Source organism: Typopeltis vanoorti, chromosome 18 (assembly GCF_054136105.1).
Source record: "Typopeltis vanoorti isolate ZY-2024b chromosome 18, IOZ_Tvanoo_1.0, whole genome shotgun sequence".
Taxonomy (NCBI): Eukaryota; Metazoa; Arthropoda; class Arachnida; order Uropygi; family Thelyphonidae; genus Typopeltis; species Typopeltis vanoorti.
In genome coordinates, this window is record NC_143566.1 from 13,082,896 (window position 1) to 13,104,869 (window position 21,974).

At 35.2% G+C, this 21,974-nt stretch overlaps 1 protein-coding gene across 2 annotated transcripts in view; it reads left to right on the top strand.

The window, feature by feature from the left end:
* The window catches only part of LOC150096497 (ubiquitin domain-containing protein UBFD1-like), a 205,522-nt gene that overhangs the window by 13,909 nt on the left and 169,639 nt on the right, over positions 1–21,974 (top strand). For both annotated transcript variants that reach the window (XM_090408183.1, XM_090408182.1), the window contains exon 2: positions 5,736–5,897. In XM_090408183.1, coding sequence (XP_090264309.1) covers positions 5,861–5,897 — 37 coding nt within the window. In that variant the 5' untranslated portion in view covers positions 5,736–5,860. The remainder of the gene's footprint in view (positions 1–5,735; positions 5,898–21,974) is intronic.

Consider the following 21,974-nt stretch of genomic DNA (forward strand, 5'->3'; position numbering starts at 1 on the left):
GATTGTTATTAAGTTGTATAGGATTAAGGATGATTTCTTTAGATTCCATTATCCTTCTTTCTAGTTCATCGTAGCGATGAAAACCATTATTTGATCTGTCCTATAGAACTGAATGAATTAGGTTTTCTTCATTAGTGTTAGCAGAAAACAGAACATGGTTTGACAGAGCACTAGCCCATGTTCTGCTGTATGTAACATCCATCTTGTGTTCTTCAATACATAACTCAATGGACTTCTCAGTCTTGCCAAAATATGGTTTATCACAGTTACACCAGATCTGGTAGATGCTGGGATATTTAAGGTTGTCATGCCTTGGTTTGGGTTAGCTCAGTAAAGAATGGAGTTTAGGAAGGGGAGTAAATAACGTCTTGATGTATGTTGTATTTCTTAAGAACTTTGGCTAATGGTGAAACAGAGCTGATATATGTTAGAGAAATATGACCTTTTATACTATTGTGTCTTCACTATGGCATGGGAGAGGATTTATAAGTAATTTATTAATTGCTTTCTTGGAATAACCATTCTGTTGGAAAGTAGTACAGAGAAATGGAATTTCTCTTAAGTTAGGTTTCCCTAATTTCTACCTGAGTCAGGTCAATGGAATGTCATATATGAGGGGAAATTGAAAGAATGCAACTTGCAGAGCCTCATAAATAAAAGAAAATATGATTGAGTCATATTAGTTGGTATGTCTCATTGGCATGTATATGCATGTGTGTGTGTGTGTGTGTGTGTGTGTGTGTGTGTGTGTGTGTGTGTGTGTGTATATCTTTATATATATATACAGTATCTTCATATATGTTTCCAAGCACATGCCTATAAACAGTTAAATTCACACACCTGGCTTGTGATGTGTGCTGAAACAAAACCACGAAGCCATCTATTATCTTCCCCAGATAAGCTTTGAGGAAGACAGCAGTAATGCCACCCAAACAAACAAACAAGTTTATCAAAAACAAATGTGCTCAGTAATTTGTATACTTAATTTTTGTTGTGATAAAAAATGTAACAATGTTTTAATAGTATATATGTAGATACCTTGTATTTTAGCAAATGAACGTTGATATTGATATCAAATTATTATTACTATCATTATTATTAAATTGTATGTTGTAAAATATCTGTATTAAGTATATAATATATATAAAAAAAATTGAAATATAAATACAAGTGACAAAATGCACAGAAAAGTATGTATATTTATATAAAATTATTCCATTATTATTGTTATCGAATTGCATAGTGAATTGTGTGTGTACATTTGTGCTCATGCATACATAAATACTATGGATAAATATTTAGCTAGTTAAAAAAAATGTATATTTATAAAAAACTTAATGTACTCTGCATTTTGTACTGAATCTTTGTACTGCAGAATATATCATAATGTGTTTTGTATATATATAAATATTCTGTATGATAATAAACCTTGTCATTAAAAAACGTTATTATTATTATTTGACTAAAGTCTGAACTTCATGCAGTCAAAGGACTCATCGCAGGAGGTCTATACTCTCTCATACCAAAAGATTATTGATCTATGCCTTAAACCCATTGACAGTTTCTGTACTCACCACACTTTCAGGCAATGCATTCCACTCACCAGTCACTCTCTCCACACCAAGAACCTTCTCGCTTCCTTGCTCACACCATTCTTATACAGCTTCCTTGTATGGCCTTTATTTCTACCCTTGCCACCCTTTACTGTATGAAATATCTTCTCTGCATTAATCTGTCTCAATCATATCCCATCTTTTTTTATTTATGAGGCTCTGCAAGTTGCATTCTTTCAATTTCTCCTCATATATGACATTCCATAGACCTAACTTATGAGAAATTCCATTTCTCCCTAAGTAAATCTTCTCTTGACCTTCTCCAGTACATCCTCATCTCCCTGAAAACCAGGTGACCAAATCTGTACGTAGTAGTCCATATGTGGCCTGATTAAAGCTTTATACAGGGGATCCATAGCCTCTTTGCTTCTGCATGTCAATGTCCTTCTAATTTTTGTCATAATCTCTTGGGATGTTCTTACAATTTTAGCAACGTGACCCCTACACTTCAAGTCTCTCTCTCTCTCTCTCCACCATCACTCCCAGACCTCTTATCTCCTCCACCTCCTTCAAAATTTCTCCATTAATTGTATACTCTGCATCCCAACATTGTACCCATCGCATATATATTCATTCATTGAGTACTGTTCTCATATTTGGGGTGATGCCTTTTAAGAGCTCCCTACAAATACAAGTATTTTTAAGAGCTATTAAGTATTTTGTATTTTATAAAGAGTATAATTTGGAGGTTTTCACATCCACTGTTATTCATAATTTATTTTAACAGTATTAAAATACCAAACAAAACTCAGTTATAAAAGGATATTTATTAACTGGCTTATATTTTGCTAGATTTCAAACCAGTATACTAGAGAAGAACAAGAGACATGCTAGTTTCCACATAACAATGAGTAAGTGCAACATTCAAATTATAAAGGACAAAAGATTCAAAGTCCTAATTTGGCACCCTCTGATGTATAAAAGAAGTATTACTGTTGTGTAGGAATTGATTTTAAGATGACTCTCTCAAATTTTTGGGATGTCATGGTTTGCTTCACCATCACAATTATTCAATGAGTTATATTTGCAGTTTTTGCTATTTGACCTTTTAACTTCAAATTCCTATTTACCATTAGGCCAAGATCCCTAGCCTCATTAATTTTTTGTAGCATAATCCTGATAATATGATATGCGCTGGAAATCTCATCATGCCAAAATGTATAACTTTAGATTTACTACCATTAAACTAATAGCCATTTTTATTTGCCCAAATTTCCAGCCTATTCGAATCATTCTGTAAGTGCTGGATATCATTAGCATCCTTGATTGTCCTGCCTATCTTTGCATCATCAGCAAACAATTGCATATCTCCTGTTAGACTCTCCCTAATATCATTAATGTATAGGTTGTACAACAATGGCCCAAGGACCAAACTCTGAGGTATTCCGCTAGTCACACCCACCATATACCACTTTTTTGATATGTCTGTGTGTGTCATCTAGCCACTTATTCAAGTAAAGGAAGGTTTATATTCCAATCCCATATTCTCCAGTTTATGCATCAGTCTTTCATGTAGTATTCTATCAAATGCTTCAGCAAAATCCAACATTATCATAGAGTATCTATTTCCTCTATCCAACTCAGCCACAACATTATTATAAAATGTGAGCAAATTGCTAAAATGTGACCTTTCTTTAGTAAACCTATGCTGTTCCTTGCAGAGTCTTGTCTGTCTATCCATTTCTATGTGAGTTCTTACCAACTTTTCAAAAAATCTTCATCGCCATACCAGAGATAATGATAAACTGGAGTCAGACATCAGTTTTTGCACTACCCTGGTACAACGAACCTATCATTCGTTCTTTCTATTCCTGTCATATCATATCCCTGATCCGAGACCGAAGGATAGCTCTCTACTACTCATGAATGCCTCTGTGTTCTCTCCCTGCTTTCCATATAATGAAAAATTATATGGAAAGCAATAAACCTTTACTTATACAAACGTGAAAGGCCTAGCCAATTCAGCTGAACATTCCTTTAGCATACATTTTGATATTCCATCTGTCCCTATTGCCAAATTTGTATCCAAGTTATGCAACATCTTTTCCACTTCATTCTCATGCATCTCCATCTCTTCATCCAATGCAGTAGTAGTAGTGTGCATCATGTTACATATACCTGGTTGATATATCTTAGTAAAGTGAACAATCATTAATTGAACAATCTAATTAGCTTCTGACACTAGAGTGTCAGCCGACGGTAAAATAGTTATATTTTTAAGGGAGGCTCTTGATGCTACGAACAAATCTAACACATGCTGCTTGAGAAAGTTGTCTCACAACAGTGTCCAATAAATTCCTCTTTGTTCTTATCATGAGATTTCTATTCTACCCAATCAGTGTTTGAATAATTAGTCCCTCATAACGAGCATCTGTTTTGTTCCTTGAGGCTAAATTGCCGATGCATTTCATCGTCTCTTGTAACCGAGCCTTCAGGTCTTTAGCAACACCCCAGCATTGAATTTTAAAATGCATCATTTGCAGAGGTGCTGGAATTGAATAGAAGAGAGCATTCGCATTGTTTTCTTTTATGATCACAAGATGGTTTTTCATTATCTTTCCTTCTGACATGTGACTATAAATTTATGTAAACTGATTGAACATCTTTTCATGTGTGGATTACCATAAAATAGTGAGAAGAACTCTTTATGAAAGAAAAAAAAAAAAAAAAAAAAAAAAAAAAAGAAACCTTCTTTCAGGACTGACTGTCATAGTGTACTATGACGGCTGAACTGGATAGGGGTAATGGGTTTACAGTGATACTACTGGACCTTGCCAAGACCTTTGATAGGATACCACATGGAACCCTAATCAGTAAACTGGAGCAGATGGGTATAGATATAGGGTTGGTGAGATGGATAAGAGGGTGGTTGAAGGAGAGATATCAAAGAGTGGTTTATTCAGGAGTGGATTCTAAAAGACGTCTTGTAACTAGTGGAGTGCCACAGGGCTCTGTTCTTGGACCACTGCTTTTCAATTTGTTCATCAGTGATATTGGAAAGGATCTGAGAGGAAGTGTTCACTTGTTTGCTGATGATGCAAAGTTGGGTAGAGCAATTGTGAGTGCACAGGATGTCAAAATTTTACAGGATGAGTTGGATAGTTTGGAGGACTGGGCTAGGAAAAATGGATGTCAATTTAATGTGGCAAAGTGTAAGGTTATGCACTTTGGAGTGAAAAGAATAGCAGCAGTATATCGCATTGGTGGAACCATACTCCAGGAGATTGATGAGGCCAGGGATTTGGGAGTGTTGGTGGATAGGGAGTTGAAGTTTAGGGGGCACATTGCAAAAGTAACTAAAACAGCTCACCAAATCACTTGGCTTCTGAAAAATACTTTAACATGCAGAGACGAACAAGTTGTTGTTCCTCTGTATCGAGCCTTGATAAGACCCCATCTGGACTTCTGTGCCCAGCTATGGGCACCAGGGTTTCTTCGTGATGGGGAGGAAGTGGAGAGGGTCCAGAGACGAGTGACCAAGATGATAGCAGGTCTGTGGAATGAACCTTATGAGAATAGGTTGAAGATTTGTGGGTTGCAGAAATTGGACGATAGGCGAAGGAGGGGGTGATATGATTGAGACATTCAAATTACTGAAGGGTTTTTATAAGATTGATCCAGAAGATATTTTTCAAAATATGACTGGTGGTGGGAGGACTAGGGGCCATGCATGGAAGCTGGGTAAGAGCGTGGTTGACAAGGGTGTTAGAGCTAGGTTCTTTACTTGGAGAGTGGTAAATGAGTGGAATAAGCTTCCAGAGTCTGTTGTGGGTGCTACGACCGTGAATGAGTTCAAGGCAAGGTATGATAGATACTGTGTGAATGTTGAATAGTTGTTCTTGACATGATGTTAGGGCCTCCCTCGATGAGTCTGTCGACTCCTTGGAGTTTCCCAGAACAATAATAATAATAATAATAATAATAATAATATAGTTTGTTATGGATAAAGTGAAACCACATTAAGCTTCCTGTCATCTCATATCTATTATTTGTTATATCTTCCATTTGAATCTTGTGTATCTAATTAATTATTTCAATATTAAATGGAAGGTAGTTCAAAAATAACTGAGTATAAGTCAGTTTGACCATTTTAATGATAGGTATAATTTTTATTTTCTTTAGACTGCTCTCAACAACCCATAACACAGATAGAAACTGTGAACAATTCATGTAATCAGGAAGTAAATAAACAAGATGACTCTCATGCAGAAATAAAGTCAGGTGGAAGTGAAAGTAGTAATTCAGTTATGGAAATGGCAGTTGATTCTACACACAGCCTTACAGGTGTGCCTTGTTTTTTAATTGTGTTACTTTAAATACAACTGGTTTATTTGACAGTTTATACATAATGATAAACTCTTTTGAGTGAGTTGTTTTGACATGTCTGTGTATGTGATAAAGAGTATTCTGATGCCATGCTAACATACATACATTATTAGTATTGTTACCTGAAGATGACTACATAATGAAATATCCAGTGTTTAAGTTTTACATCTAAAGCATATGATTCACACCTGAATGATAGTTGGATGGTTTAACAGTCTTTTAGACTTAAACCATCCAACCAGCCTAAAGGGTTAGGATGGTTGTTATGGATTTATGACTGAAGCAACTCTTTTTTACATTTTTTTAAACTTTTTTTAAAAATTTTTTTTTACTTACTGTGTATATGTTGCATGGCACATAACATCGGTTGTCTGCAGACAGTTTGTGTGTTTTTGCATGTGTGCTTCTTCCCTACTGTTGAATATGCATGTGCTGTATATTTGTATTTATTAATTTTCATAATTTTTAGTGTTTGCGTGTGATGAAATAGAGTATAATCATGACCAGAAAAAATGAACGGAAGTGGGGGAAGGGAGCGGAGTAAACCTATGTGTAAACTTAGGTTTACTAGGTTTACAAAATTGATCTAGAAATCATTTGTTTTTCTTCATAACTTTTATTTGGTATTAATTTAATAATTGTCTTTTAAAAAATTCTGTTGCATTGTTCATTTTTGTTTTGCAGCAAGCATTAATTATCATAAGTTCTCCTTGCTATATGTGCATGGAACAATACAATGCTGCCACCACAATTCCATAGCGTAACACTTTTTTTTGTTGCAAAAATTTCTGGATAATGCAAGTGGAGTACATTTTAATGACAATATGAATGTGGGCATAGCAATTGGAGAATGGATCCTGCTATCTCATATTATAAAACTTCAGGAGAAGTAGATGACATTTTTATCCTGTTATCTGTCATATATAGATGGATTTGACACTTGTTATGTGGATATGACGGCAGTTTATGGACGATATCAAAAAGTGGTATATGGAGGAGCAGAATCCAGAAGGCAGTGATTGGTGGTGCGGCACAGGCCTCTGTGCTTGAACCACTAGTGTTTAATTTGTGCATAAATGATATAGGAAATAATTTTAAGGGAGATATTCAGTTGTTTGGTGGTGATGATAATGATGCAAAGTTGGGTAGAATAATAGTTAATCAAGATGATGTAGAGAGCTTTCAGGTGATTTATATAGTCTGACAGTATGGGCAAAACATGATGGATGTCAGTTTAATGTGGAAAAGTGTAAATTCTTGTAGATAAACTTATACTTTGGTTATACATGGCTTTAAATATTTCAGGAAATGACAGTGTATACTAGAATATTAATTAAAAACTTTAATCAACACCTTCCTATATTTCGGCAATGTTACATTACCATGTTCAGGGATCACAAAACTATATGTGCATGCAGGCACTAACACTGAGCAAATGAGGCTGAAGAAGGCAACTGAAGTCAGTCCTAGAGTCCTAAAGGTGCCCCCTAGTGAGCTAAATTGGATTGCCTTGGTTGATGTTCTTAGAATGCAAGCTTCCCAAATTTGGGGCAATCTCATCCACCCAAATTTGTTGAGGTTTGGGTAATTTTTTAGAACTGAGGCTGCTTCCAGAAATAATCTTTCGTACTTATATTTGCTATGGTGTAATAAAGTGGCTTTCTTTCAGCATATTCTGTGGTGGGGACACCCACCACAGTATGAAATATTTATAATATAAGCAGCAAATATAAGTATGAAAGATTATTCCAGGAATCAGCAGCGCTAAAAAAACTTCCCAACCTCAACAAATTTGGGTGCATGAGACTGTCCCAAATTTGGGAAGCTTGCATTCTAAGAACATCAGCCCAACAGCCAAGACAACCCAATTTATCTCACTAGGGAGCACTTTTAGGACTCTAGGGCCAACTTCAGTTGTCTTCTTCAGCCTCATTTATGCAGTGTTAGTGCCTGCATGCACACATCATAGTTTTTTGATCCCTGATGATGACAGTGTAATATTGCTAAAATATAGGAAGGTATTGATTAAAGTTTTTAATTAATATACTAGTATATGTTGTCATTTCTGGAAAAGCATAAAGTTATGCATTTTGGAATACAAAGATTACAAGCTGTGTACCACATTGAAGGAACAGTACTCCAGGAAATCGATGAAGCCATGGATTTTGTGTAGTAGTAGATAGAGAATTGAAGTTCAGAGAGCATATTGCTAAAGTAGCCAGTTCAATTTATAGGAGTACTTGGTTATTGAAGAACACGCCAACAGGCAGAGATAAGGGAGTTATAATTTTTATTTATAAAGCCTTGATACAACCACATCTGATTACTGTGTTTCAGGTCTAGTCATCTGGGTTTCTTGGGAATGAGGAAGTGATGGAGAGGATCCAGAGGTGAGTGATCAAGATGGTGAGTGGTCTGTGGAATACTCCTAGTGAGGATAGATTGAGGGTTTGCAGTTACAAAAGTTTGTTAATAGGCAAAAAAAGGGAGATATGATAGAAACATTTAGGTTACTTAAAGGATTTCATAGGATTAAAACAAAAAAAGAAAATATTTCAGCGTTTAGCTAGAGGGGTCAGAACAAGGGGTAATCCCTGGAAGTTGATAAAACAGTGTGGTTAGCAAGAGTGCAAGGACAAGATTTTTTGCTTGGAAAATGATGAACGAATGGAATGGGTTGCCTGATTCAGTTATAAGAACTTCTGTTAATGATTTCAAGGAGAGGTATGATAGATATTGTGTTGATAGTTTGGGTCTCCCACAGTGAGTCCTAGTGTTAGATTCTGAATGAAGAAAAATTAAAATTATTAATACTCCCTGCAGAATCCAACATAATCCACCATATTAAAGGCTACATTTGTAAATATTATTTAATGTAAAACTCTTATTATAAACTATTATTCATATAATTACCTTTGAGATTTTTTTTTATTTAATTATTTAATCTACGATATGTATTAATAATAGAAAGGACTCTGTATAAAAATAACGTTCAGATTATTTTATTTATTCCTATATTAATAGTAGAAGAATTTGCGTTATTCATATTTAATTGTATATTATCTGAATTTAAAAATACCCTTTTATTTAGTTTTTGTATGTAAAGGTATAATGTTATGTAATGCTTATGCTTATGTACTGCTCTAATTGTTGTCATGGAGACGGAGTTAAAAGTAGAAAGCGCGAGCGTGGTAGCGCGTGAGTTATGGACATGAGATGGAATTGATATGAGAGAGACGGTGAGAACAAGTTTTGGTGGGAAAAAGGAGTGGAGGCATATAAATGGAAAGCGAGAGTAAACGAAAGTCGACAGTCAGTCAGCTCGAGAACTGAACAGTCAGTCAGCACTAGAACTAGGGAACTAGGGACTGAGTAGAGTTGGAGCACTAGAACGGCACTCAGAACTGTACAATAGAGATGAGGAAATAATATATTAGCAGCACGGAGTTAAGTAAGAGGCTGTAGTACAAGGAATTAAGTGCTGTAATCAGATTACTAAGGATCGAAATGTAAATTGACAACTCAGAATATTGATATGGGATTCTGAAGTTAATGTTGTATTCCAGAGCTTTCAAGGAAGATTAGTGGAAAGCTGATTCTATTGCAAAGTAGTATATGAGGAATAAGTGAATTTTCTAGTGCAAGTATGTCTGCATTTGTGATGTGCTGAGAATAAAGATTAAGTTAATTTAAAGATTACTTTAGAATTGTGTAGCTCCAGTGTAATAGTTAAACAAAAGTTTTAAGTGTGCCCCAGTGAATAATATGTGCATGGATTTATTCCGGTAAGAACAGTTGTACTTTATAGCATTTTAGAGTGAAGTTATAAGAATTAACACCTCCTGTTTAATCCTGACTTTAACTGTGGTGTTTATGCTGAAATTAGCCGGAGCTAGAAGATAAATAGTCTCCCCCCCTTAAAGTGATAACTACCTCTTGACTGAACTATGTGATTTCTGACTAAGGGATAGATAGATAGATAGAGAATATAATTGTTAAAATATTTGCTGTGTATTTCAGTGATATTGAACTTTAGAACTATCTTTGGTTATTAGGGAGAAATTAGATTTTAAAGACTCAGTGTTTGATACCAAAAGTTGAGTGAAAGTTATGAGTTGTTGAACAGAGTTAATTTTGCATTTTCTCGTATCCAAAGTATGCTTATGTATATAATATATAACCCTGCATTAAATGTTTTGTTTTATTGATTTCAATTTGTTGTTAGCCTGATTCTTTTCCACTGTACCATTCATAAAATTATCGGACCTAGCGGAAACTTTAAATGTTAATGTAAAATTTGGCCTATATGTAAACATTAGACTGCTAAAGTCAGTTAATATTTGATTCCACTATTTAGCATAGACTAATCTGAATATAGTGTGGTGCAGTATAATAGAAATTTCCCTATATTTGGATTAGTAATCAACATACAATTAATTAACCTTATTAAGAACAACGTTAAAACAAGATAGCGGATCAAAAGACAGGATGGACGATCCAACACTAGGAATCTATGTAGGTGCCTGCGCAGTAATAATAATAATCTAGAGCTTTATATGAGTTCGTACATATAAGAAAGAAACCACTGTTCAGTTGTCTCTTGATAATTTCAGTGGAAGGTTGAACAACCACATTAAATATTTTTCTTTCTTGTATTTTCTCATACTATTTATACTTTGTATATTACACATAAATTACACACTTGGTACACATAAATGTACTGCACATGAATACTGTAAACACATAAGCAATAGGGTGATATTAATGGATTTGAGGGGTGGGGAGTTCAAGTTATGTAAAGTCTACAGAACATAATTCTACATAAGGCAAGGACTGTTAGTATTTATATAAGAGGTCTTTTTCAAAAAAAAAACAAAAAAAAAACAAAAAAAAAACTAGATTTTGTTTTAGTGACAGTTCCATATTTGGAAAATGTTATCACTATGGTGGGACTAAGTGTTAGGAAACTCTTCTAAAGAAGACTAAACAAAATTTTTTCAAGCCATTTAGGCCTTCATCACACATGGTCTCATGATAGACAGAAAAATATTTGCTGCTGCCAAAATTGGATGAATGTTTCAAAGACAACCACATGCTTGTTATTTATAACTTATTAATGCAGGTTTACATCTTTGGTTGCTGTAAAATCATTCCACAAGATTACATTCATGTATTCATTTTCTTCTGATAATCCAGTGAAGTCACTTCATAATTTTTAAATATCTGAAATTAATGCAACACATTTTATATTAAATTTGTTTTCCATTTGACATAACCATTTGAAACATTGAGATGCTGCTATGGTACAAGCTAAAGTCTTTGAGTAGTTCTTCAATCATATTCCTTCTCTATCTGTTGCAGTTGCCATTTTTCTTCTCTGACAGAACTAGCCTTCCAGTCATCTCTCTCTCTCTCTCTTGCTGTCATTACAATAACAATTTAGAAACTCTCCTTGATATGAAACCACTGACATATATAGCCAAATAGCCAGTTTCCCTGACTATTTATATTCAGTCCATACACATCTCGAAATCCATTTCAATTAAGTGTAATCCATCTTGCAAGCAAAATCTTTTAAACCATCGAAATCTCAGTGTGTCTCCTACATCATTTGTACATTGAATCATTTCCAGTCATAGCTCTCCATCTTAGCTCAGTTATGTCATACCTCTGTGAGTCATCACTGAATTAGCCAACATCTTCTATGACTACAGCTCACCTAAAGTTTCTGCATTACATCATGCTTGATGTCTTTTGTAAGAAGTGTGGAACATGCACTTTTGTCAGATCTGATATTCCATGCCAAAGGCTATCAAACTTGGAATCTCCTTTATATGATCTGGTTTCAGATAAGATATCCTTGCTCCATTTTGTTATTTTCATTGACTAGCTTTACGGGTCTCTTAATTCTTATGATTATACTGACCTTTTTGATTTATCTTTCTGAAAGTTGATTACGTGCAGTCTGATTATTCAAATAATGAGATAACCTTCCTTGGAGATTTAAGCATCCATAATTCTAACTGGTTCTCTTCTCTGACTTCTCCGAACAAGTGAGAAGAAAAGCTGAATTATTTGCCGTCGGTAATGACCTAACTCAAATTGTTTACCTATCTACAAAAATTCGAGATTATCCTTATTCTTCCAGCTTTTTTGAACCAGCTTTCCATCCACATATATCATTGTTGGGAGGGAGCCCTCCTCATGGCACCTGACCAAATCCTTATCCAGTTTCTTTTTCTATAGATGGTTCTTCTTTCAGCTAGTCTTTCATATCTTATAGCATAACACTGGTTCCAATTAGAATGACCTTTGGGATTTCTCTGCGTTTTTTTCATGGGCTGATTATTGTTTACAATCTCCTGATCCAAGCAGTTTATTCATCGAATATATATTTTTCATGAGCCCATACATGAGAGGTCTGTTGATCAACTTACAGTGTGTTAGTACTGTGGATGTGTAGAGTTTTAAGAAAGGAGGAACTTGTTCACATTATATTTGAATACCTATGCATTGTATTCTTTAGGAAACATAGGAGGGAGACTGTTCCAGTGTGTAACAGCAGAAGGAATAAAAGCCGGAAGTGGGGAGGAGAAACTTGCTCTTTGAGTTTGGAGTGAAGGGTGTGTGTGTGTGTGTCGTGGGGGAGGGGATTATTGATGCTAGTTCTGATGAACAAATATTCAGAGAAGAAATGTTTGCTACAGAAACTAAATGTCTGTGTGAAAGTGGGAAGGGGAGTGAATTGATAAGAGACAGGTCATTCAATCATTTCATGGTTTAAAATGAACATAATAAATATAGTTTATTAAGAAAACATATAATGGTCTTTATTTACATATCAGCATACTGTACTAAAAATATAAGGCATTCCTTAAGTATATGTGAAACCATATGTTTAAATCTAACAGATAAGCTTAGGTGTTGATGGTTATTCATGACTTATTTTTCACGGTATTAACAACACCACAAACACTTTTATCAACAAAGATGTTTTATTAACGCTTATATTTCTCTGATTTTAGAGGGCGTTAGAGGGTGCCAAAAAATAGGACTTTAGATCTTTTGTCTTTTTGCAATTATATTGTATCACTCACTCACTGTCGCATTTACAAGTGTGTTGTGCTCTGATAATGCTGAGCTGAAAATCAGCGAAATATAAGCGTTAATAAAACATCTTTGTTGCTAAAAGTGTTTGTGGTGTTGTTAATACTGCGAAAAATAAGTCATGAACAACCATCAACACCTGAACTTATCTGTTAGATTGATGATTCTGCATGGAGAAGATATTGTATACAAAGCGCGATGGTTTGGTAAGTTGAAACTGAAATTGTCCAGAAAATCGAACAGGTTAGCCTTCCTTAAACGATGCTGCGACAATATAATTCCATCTTTTCTGAAATTCAAAGAAAAGTTGCAATTGGCAAAGGCACATCATATTTATCGACGGCGAGTTTAGTGCTTCGTCGAGAACAAATCGCGCTACTTGCATAGAGCTTAGTAACCTAAACAGCTCTATCACAGCTCTACAACAAGAACTAATAAACGTGTTAAATCCTGAAATATGGGCTGTCCTACAGCACATCTCCGAAGTTGCAGAAAAAAAAAAAGAATTCACAAAAGTAAAAAGCAAACACCTAAAGAAATATGAACTCCTACAACAGCGGCAACATACGAAGTCCCAACCGCAACTTCGACGAGATCAAGTGGTCGTAAACCTATCGTCGGAAACACTCACTGAAGAAGCCAAGAATGCTCTCAGTCTAGGACATAACTTTGCCGTCACGCCCAAACAAATTCCTAAACTAGAAATTATGATGAAAGTAGAACGGGGTATCCACGATCTTCCGCCAGCAATGGCCAATAACGTGCGACTAGATATAGCAAGTATTATAAACAAGGCTAAGCCTCCAAAAAGCAATATGCCACGTAAGCAAATAACTGCCCTAAAAAAGTTATATAATAATAAAAATATTATTATTACAAAAGCCAATAAAGGAAATGCAACAGTTATCATGAATAAAGAAGAGTATAACAGAAAAATGCAAGATCTCATATGCGACAGTTCCACATATCAAATTATACATCGAGACCCTACGATGTCTCAAAAGAAAAAAGTCCGAAAATTACTGAAAAAAGTGACATCATGGCCCAAAGAAATCATCAGGAAAATAAAACCAATTCATGTTAAACCACCCCGTATTTATGGATTACCAAAAATCCACAAAACTAATATTCCCCTACGCCCCATAGTTAATAGCATAGATAGTCCCACATATAAACTGGCCCGGCATTTAGCCGAGTCGCTTGACCCCCTTACTGGCAACTCCTCTACTTTTGTAAAAAATTCAATCCATTTCAAAACACTGGTTAAAAATTTAATCCTAAACGATCCAGACATAATGGTTAGTTTCGATGTCACCTCTTATTTACCAATGTACCACTTATAGACACTCTTGATTTAATCAAGTCTAAATTTCCCCCAGATATTTTTGAATTATTTCAATTTACCATGAATGCAGGTTACTTTACATGGGGGCGGGGATTCTACAAACAGATTAATGGTACTACTATGGGTTCCCCCCCCCTCTCCCCCCCGTTAGCAAATTTTTACACGGAACACTTCAAAAACAAAGTACTTACCACAGCTACATACAAGCCACAAGTGTGGTTACTCTATGTAGATAATGTGTTTGCCATCTGGCCCCATGGACAAGACACTTTGGATGCTTTTGTCACCTACCTAAACAGCCAACATCCCAAAATTCACTTCACAGTAGAAAAAGAATCAAATAACTGTTTACCATTTCTTGACACATTAGTCACCTGCCTTTCAGATGGATCACTATCTTTTTCTATTTACAGAAAGCCTACACACACAGCAAGATACCTACATAAACAATCACATCATCATCCAGTCCAACAGTACGGCATTTTATAAACTCTTACACACAGAGCCAGAGCCATTTGTTGTAACGATACAGCTCTGACCACTGAACTCCAATACCTGCGCCATACGTTCTTAGCCAACGACTACAATCCCTACAAAATAGATAAAATACTACATAGGCCCATTACTCTGCCCTCCCCTAATACACAAGAATACAACATGACCATTTCTATTCCCTATATCAGAGGTACGTCGGAAAAGATAGCCAAAGTATTGTTGAAACATAGCCTTCGCACCACTTTCAAACCTCATGTCAAGCTGGCAACTCTGATCCGCTCGCCTAAGGATAAACTTCACCCTTTAGCACACCCAGGAGTGTATGAAGTTCCGCGTGACTGTGACTTGGCCTATTATGGGCAAACAGGAAGATCAGTGAACATCCGCCTAGAAGAACATGAAAGATACATTCGCTACTATTACTATGGCAAGTCGGGACTGGCAGACCATGCTTTGGACACTCCTTCACACAGGATTAGATGGAGGAAAACGAATGTGCTATTTAGGAGTCGTTATAGATCTGAAAGATTATTTTTTGAGTCAGCAATGGCTTTGAAGAATTCTCCCAACCTTAACAAATATGGTTGCATTAATTTGCCAAAAATTTGGGAGACAGTTATCCTAAGAAAAACTCCTGGATAACTGCGTTTTTTTTTTTTTTTTTTTTTCCGTTAGAGGGTGCCAAAAATAGGACTTAAGATCTTTTGTCTTTTGCAATTATATTGTTTCACTCACTCACTGTCGCATTTACAAGTGTGTTGTGCTCTGATGATGCTGAGTTGAAAATCAGCGAAATATAAGCGTTAATAAAACATCTTTGTTGATAAAAGTGTTTGTGGTGTTGTTAATACCGTGAAAAATAAGTCATGCATATGTTTAAAATTCTACAGATAACTAAATCGTCCCTTCTCATGCATAAGAATGCCTATTCAAGTGACTAAGAAACTTTTCAACTGATAAATTTATATAAACTATATAATCAATCTGATTGCTGTCTTCTGTGTTGAGTTGTATTTTTAGGAATCTCTTTTGGGCATTACTCCAAATGTGTGAGCAACATGACTGGCGAGTGGATTTGTGATCTGTAGGGTTAATAGCTTCAGCAGTAATGTCGTAAGTGAAAGAGGATACCTAATTTTTTGGATCCCAAGGAGGCAGTAGTTGTAATATGTTTTATGCCAAGAGAGGCTTGGTGTTAGGGTAATTCCAATAAGAAAATCTCTTCTTGCCTGGGATGTGGGTGTTATCACAGATAAGACTGGAAGAATATGGTTCTTATTTTATTATTATTATTTTTTTTTCTTTGTGGGATATAAGACACAATGGTTTTGCAGGTTATCTTTGTCCCATTGAAGAATAGCCTGCTCATCACAATTAAGGGTTGTAGAGATTTGCTCTACATTCATGTGATTTGTGTAATGCAAAATTTTTCAAGTGAGAAGGAGGAAGAATGTAATGTGGTGTGCTGTTGTCAGCAAAGCTGTGTATTGGATTGGTGATCAACTGTCACAGGTCATTGAGATATATATTTATATAAGGAAGAGAGTGGATGAGAGGATAGAACTCTGTGGGGAATTTCTTGCAGTCTCAGCAAGAAATTATTCTTGCTGAGATTGCAATCCCAATCCTTGGTTTTCCAACAAACATGACAAAACAGTCCAGACTAAAAATGCAGCACATGCTCACAAGTTTAAGAACTGAAACTTTTGTGTTCAGCCTACACTATAGCTCATATCAGTTGCAGAAAGTCAGAATCAACAAATCTAAAGTAGATTTGTTGATTCTGACAACTTGACAACATTCTTGCCTCCTGTTCAGGTGGCCATTGGGTCTTCTGACCCTTCGATGTTGGACAGAATTTTTACTCTCTCACTTTCATTTGGGTAGTACAATGATAACATCCCTAGAAGATAAAATAGCCCTCTTAGTATTGGTCTTGTCTTCCATCTCTTGTTTAGAAGACTGAGGTATCCCCCCCATCCACTGTTTCACAAACAACCCACAGTATGCCTCCTGTGATACTCAAATAGCTTTGATACTAATAAGTCCCCCAACAGCATCCTTCCAAATATACTAAAAGTTTGTGCTTCAGGAGTTTCTGGGGTATTTTATTTCAGATGTATTTCTCTTATGTTTTGGATATTAATTCATGTAGACTTGGCAGAAATGTAAAAATAATCATAATTTAAAATTGAGTTTCCAAAAATGTTTTTTTTATCCTTCTGATTACTGTTGGCACTTTGTAACTTGGCATGTATATGTGCCTGATTAGAAATTGATTTTTATGTTTAAAGAAAAAATACACTTAGGACATAATCTTTTTGCTAATGACAGTTACAGGTAACCCTCGTATAACACGGTACTTATACAACGCGGTCTACAAATTGTAGTAACCCTTGTTCAACTCGGTGCTTATACAACACAGTTTCGAAAAAAACATGGTCTACAAATTGTAGTAACACTTTATCTTTTCATATATTTTTTATTCTGCGACTTAAAAATCAAATTTTATCTTCGTTAAAATTGCGTCTGACTGTATCACACATGTAGTTATAAGTAGCGAATTTATATTAGGGGAAATACCCTTTAGCATCAGTTTTACCGTATAAAGTTTTTATTTTTGATAATTGTCTTAATTTTCCGCCAGGAAAGCGCATTAAAAATCATGTGTTAATCTCAAGCTGAATACTTTATTTTCTGGTGAGTTATATACAATATGTAATGCTTTTTTTATGTAAAAATTTTTTTTTTTACATAAATTTTACATAAATTTTATTTTTATAGTAATGGCCACTTAGAGATCTTTACGATATGGTTGAAAACGAAATTAGTGAATTAATTGATGGGGAAATAGATTTAAATGAGGAGGAACTCATAACAGTACAATTAATAGATGACATCGAACCAAATGACGGGGAAAGTTCTGCCGAAGATTCTGATTGTGATGAATCTGTTAAAGAATTCAGTTTAAAGAAATTAGCAGATGGATTGGACTTGGCAAGAAAGTTAGGAAGTTATTTTATAGATAATGATCCCTCAGTGGAGCGCTTTGGAAAATTCACGAGACAATTGGATATTTGTTTAGCTCCATATTATGAACTTAATAAAAAAATTGCAGCATAGTGGTAAGCAAGGTCTTATTACTGACTTCTTGATAACTAAACCAGCCGAAGTATGCAATGAGAATTACACAAACGATGTCCAAGAGATTTCAAGTGATGATGATGTCTGGCCACTGGTAAATAAAGGACATCTATGAAATGTTCGTTTTGAAGACAGTGATGACGATCAAAATATGCCCTTTATTTTATTTTGCCTAAAACATGTATGCATTACATGCAATGAAGTTTACGTGCATTTTGTATTTTTATAAGTTTATACTATGTGTTTTGTTTCATAGTTTATATGTTTTCTTTACTTGTATGAATTACACCTGAATTAAATAAAAATATTTTTTTGTTGGATATGTCATTGTTGTTTATATAATTTAAAAAAAAATGATTTCGGAACATAACCATACTTTTTCTGTGTGATCTGAGTCTCGCATAACGTGATTTATATAATGCGGCATTTCTGTGGAACCTAACATCCGCATTATACGAGAGTTATCTGTACTTGCTTTTTGCTTGCTGCTTAGTTTTGAACAATTGCACAGGTTGATTCGTGTGAAATTGACAGCTGGATAGGGAGAGCACCAGCAGTATTTTGGTAATGAGAAAAAGGAGAGGAAGTTTGAGAATGAAGAATAGACAACTTTGTCAAGTTTACAGAAACTTCCCAAACAATCAGAATATGTCAGCAGGCAATTCTGTAAAAGAATTTTAACAGAGACTGTTGGATTGATACTGTAAATATATTGCAGAAAGAGATATTCAGAAGATCTTCCATTACAAAGTTCGAAGAAATGTTAAAATGGAAAGATCTTTTCTGTCTCAATTACGCTTTTGATATAGATGAATCATTTTCTTGGAAAAAAGTGAAGAAATTAGAGAAATTGAAACTGTAAAAGTAACATTAATGAATAAGAGCTCAACTTTTGATACATTGTTTATAAAACATTAAAGGAAATTGTTTTCTGTATAAAGAATTTGTGATTATACTTATAATTAAATTACAAGGTGGGTCCATTCAGAATTTACTGCCAAATGAGATATGGGAGAGGGGTCACACATGCATGGTAGCATAGAGTGAGTCATTAGCTAGCTGTTGACTATTTTACTTTCATCTCATTTTTGTTTGTTTTCTTCTGTGAATAATTTCTTATCAGTGCTGTAATAAAAAATCTTGCCAGTTGCAAGGTTCATGCTGTGATACAGTTTTTGTTGGTGGAAAATATACTTCTTCAGAAATTCACTAGCAACTGTGGTATAGTTTATGGTAAATTCAAACAGACATTGTCAGTCAAAGAAATGATGGCCACTGCCTTCTGGGACTGAAAAGGGATCTTACTTGTCGATTTTCTTCAGTGAGGAACTGAAATTAATGCTGATGCATTATGTAAGATGCTGAAGAAACTCAGGCGAGCAATTCAGAATAAAAAGATGAGGAATGCTATAGTAAGGGAATGTGCTTTTGCATGACAATGCATGAGTTCATGCTGTAGCTTGAACTGTCCAGCAAATTCAGAAGTTTGGGTAGGAACTTTCCTTCAACCACCCAGCCTCAACCTCGTGCCCAATGACTACCTCTTGCTCCTGCATATGAAGTTGTGGCTTCCATCTCAGCACTTCTGAACTACAGCACTTCCATCACATCTGAACTACAGCATGAACTTTTGTATGACAATGCATGAGTTTATGCTGTAGCTTGAACTGTCCAGCAAATTCAGAAGTTTGGGTAGGAACTTTCCTTCAACCACCCAGCCTCAACCTCGTGCCCAATGACTACCTCTTGCTCCTGCATATGAAGTTGTGGCTTCCATCTCAGCACTTTGAAGAAAAAGATGAACTGAAGAACAGTGTGACTCAGTGATTGAATTCACTGGCAGCAGAATTCAGGTATGAAGAAGCTATTGCCATGATACCAAAAATGCCTGGAGGTCAATGGTGACTATGTGGAAAAATAAAGTATATATGTAAGTATTTTAGCATATAATAAAACTTTTTCTTCTTTACCAGTGTTTTATTTTTTTATATCTTTACTTGACCATACTTTCTGGGTGCACCTCAAATCTGAGGTAAGACAGTATAGATATATTCAGTGAGACTAGCTGAGAATGAATGGAAAAAGATATATATGCTAAATGAGGAAATACTACATAGTTTCATGGAAGTTATGAGGGTGGTCTGAAAAGTTCTCGGCCTAACGATGAAAAAACAAATTTGTAATTTCAAAATTATTTTTATTTTTCAACATTATCTACCTTAAGACATTTATTCCAGCAATGCTCCAGCGGAATTATCAAGTTCCTGTAGTGGTTCTCAGTAAGATCTGCAAAATACCCCTCTACAGCTGCAATCGCCTCTTGATTCGAAGAAAAACGCTGACCAGCGAGGAAGAGTTTTAGTTTTGGGAAGAGATAGAAGTCAGAGGGAGCCAAATCTGGGGAATAGGGTGGATATTCCAACAATTCATAGTGCAGGTTTCTTAATTTTCCCATTGCCAAAACACCTCTGTGGGCAGGTGCATTGTCCTGATGAAAAATAATTTTTTTCTTCTGCAAACCGGGTTTTTTTCTCACGAATTTTTGCATCTAGTCCAGTTAAAAGATTGGAATAATATTCCCTGGTTATTGTTTTACCCTTTTCGAGATAACTAATACAACAAAATGCCTTTAGCATCCAAAAACACTGATGCCATGACCTCTCCTGCTGATGGAATCAACTTTGTCTTCTTTGGCACTGAACAACTGGCTTCTGTCCACTGTTTTGACTGCTGTTTGGATTCTGGTATGTAATGGTGAATCCAAGTCTCATCAATAGTAATAAATCGAAGCACAAAATCAGTTTTATTCTTGTTAAAAGGCTCCAAGCACTGTTCAGAGATTTTCATGCTAGTGTGTTTTTGATCTGCTGTGAGCAAGCGCGACACCCATCTTGTGCAAAGCGTTTTCATATGCAATTCTTCCTGCAAAATATATCCTACACGTTCTTTTGAAATGCCTATAGTCTCAGCAATTTCACGCACTTTGACTCGCCAGTCATCCAATACCATATCGTGCACTTGATTAATGATTTCTGGTGTTGTTACATGTTTTGGATGTCCTTCACATGGATCATCTTCAAGACTGGTACAGCCATGTTTAAACTCGGCAGCCCATTTCTTAATTTTCAAAAATGAAGGAGAAGAGTGCCCATAAACTTTTATGAACTTCGAATGAATTTCTTTTGGCGTTAAACCTTCATTTACAAAGAATTTTATAACCGCATGATATTCAAATTTTATCCATTTCAAGGGATACAGACAACACTTTTGTTTAGACAGCTGTATAAAACAGCTGTCTGAATTCTATCAAAACTGCTTGTTGGCTTGCAATTTCACATGGATGCTTATGACAGATATACCAACTTAGGAAAAAAACAAAAAAACTTGCCGATAGTGTTGCCATTTATGGTCAAGGCTGAGAACTTTTCAGACCACTGTTGTAAATAGAAAAGTATTTTTACACTAAAAAAATAAAAAGTAAAGACTGAGCATTAACACAATTTTACAAAAATTATATTAAAAAATCATGATGCTCAGTTTAATAACCATGATTATTGTATGTAAAGCAATCCAACAATAAAATTAGTCGGCAAACAGGAGATTTCAAATAAAAAGTATAGTTTTATTTATAAGGTCTTGAATACAATTATTAGTTTTATAATTTATTTAACTTGTCTATAGTGTTATTGTGTGTGTGTGTGTGTGTCTTTAATTTGGTTTTAAGTCAACCATTTTCTGGATTTTAAAGAGAATTAAGTTCAAAATCATGAGATAAACTCCTGTGAATTTTCCTAACACTCAATACAGTGATCTGTTAATACTAATTGGTGCATCTGATGGATACATAAGCGTGTGCACACAGTATAAATTGTTAGCAATAAGCATCACGTCTAATGAAAAGAGTCGGCTAGGTATTGTTTTTGGGAGCTTCTACTGCAGTTTAT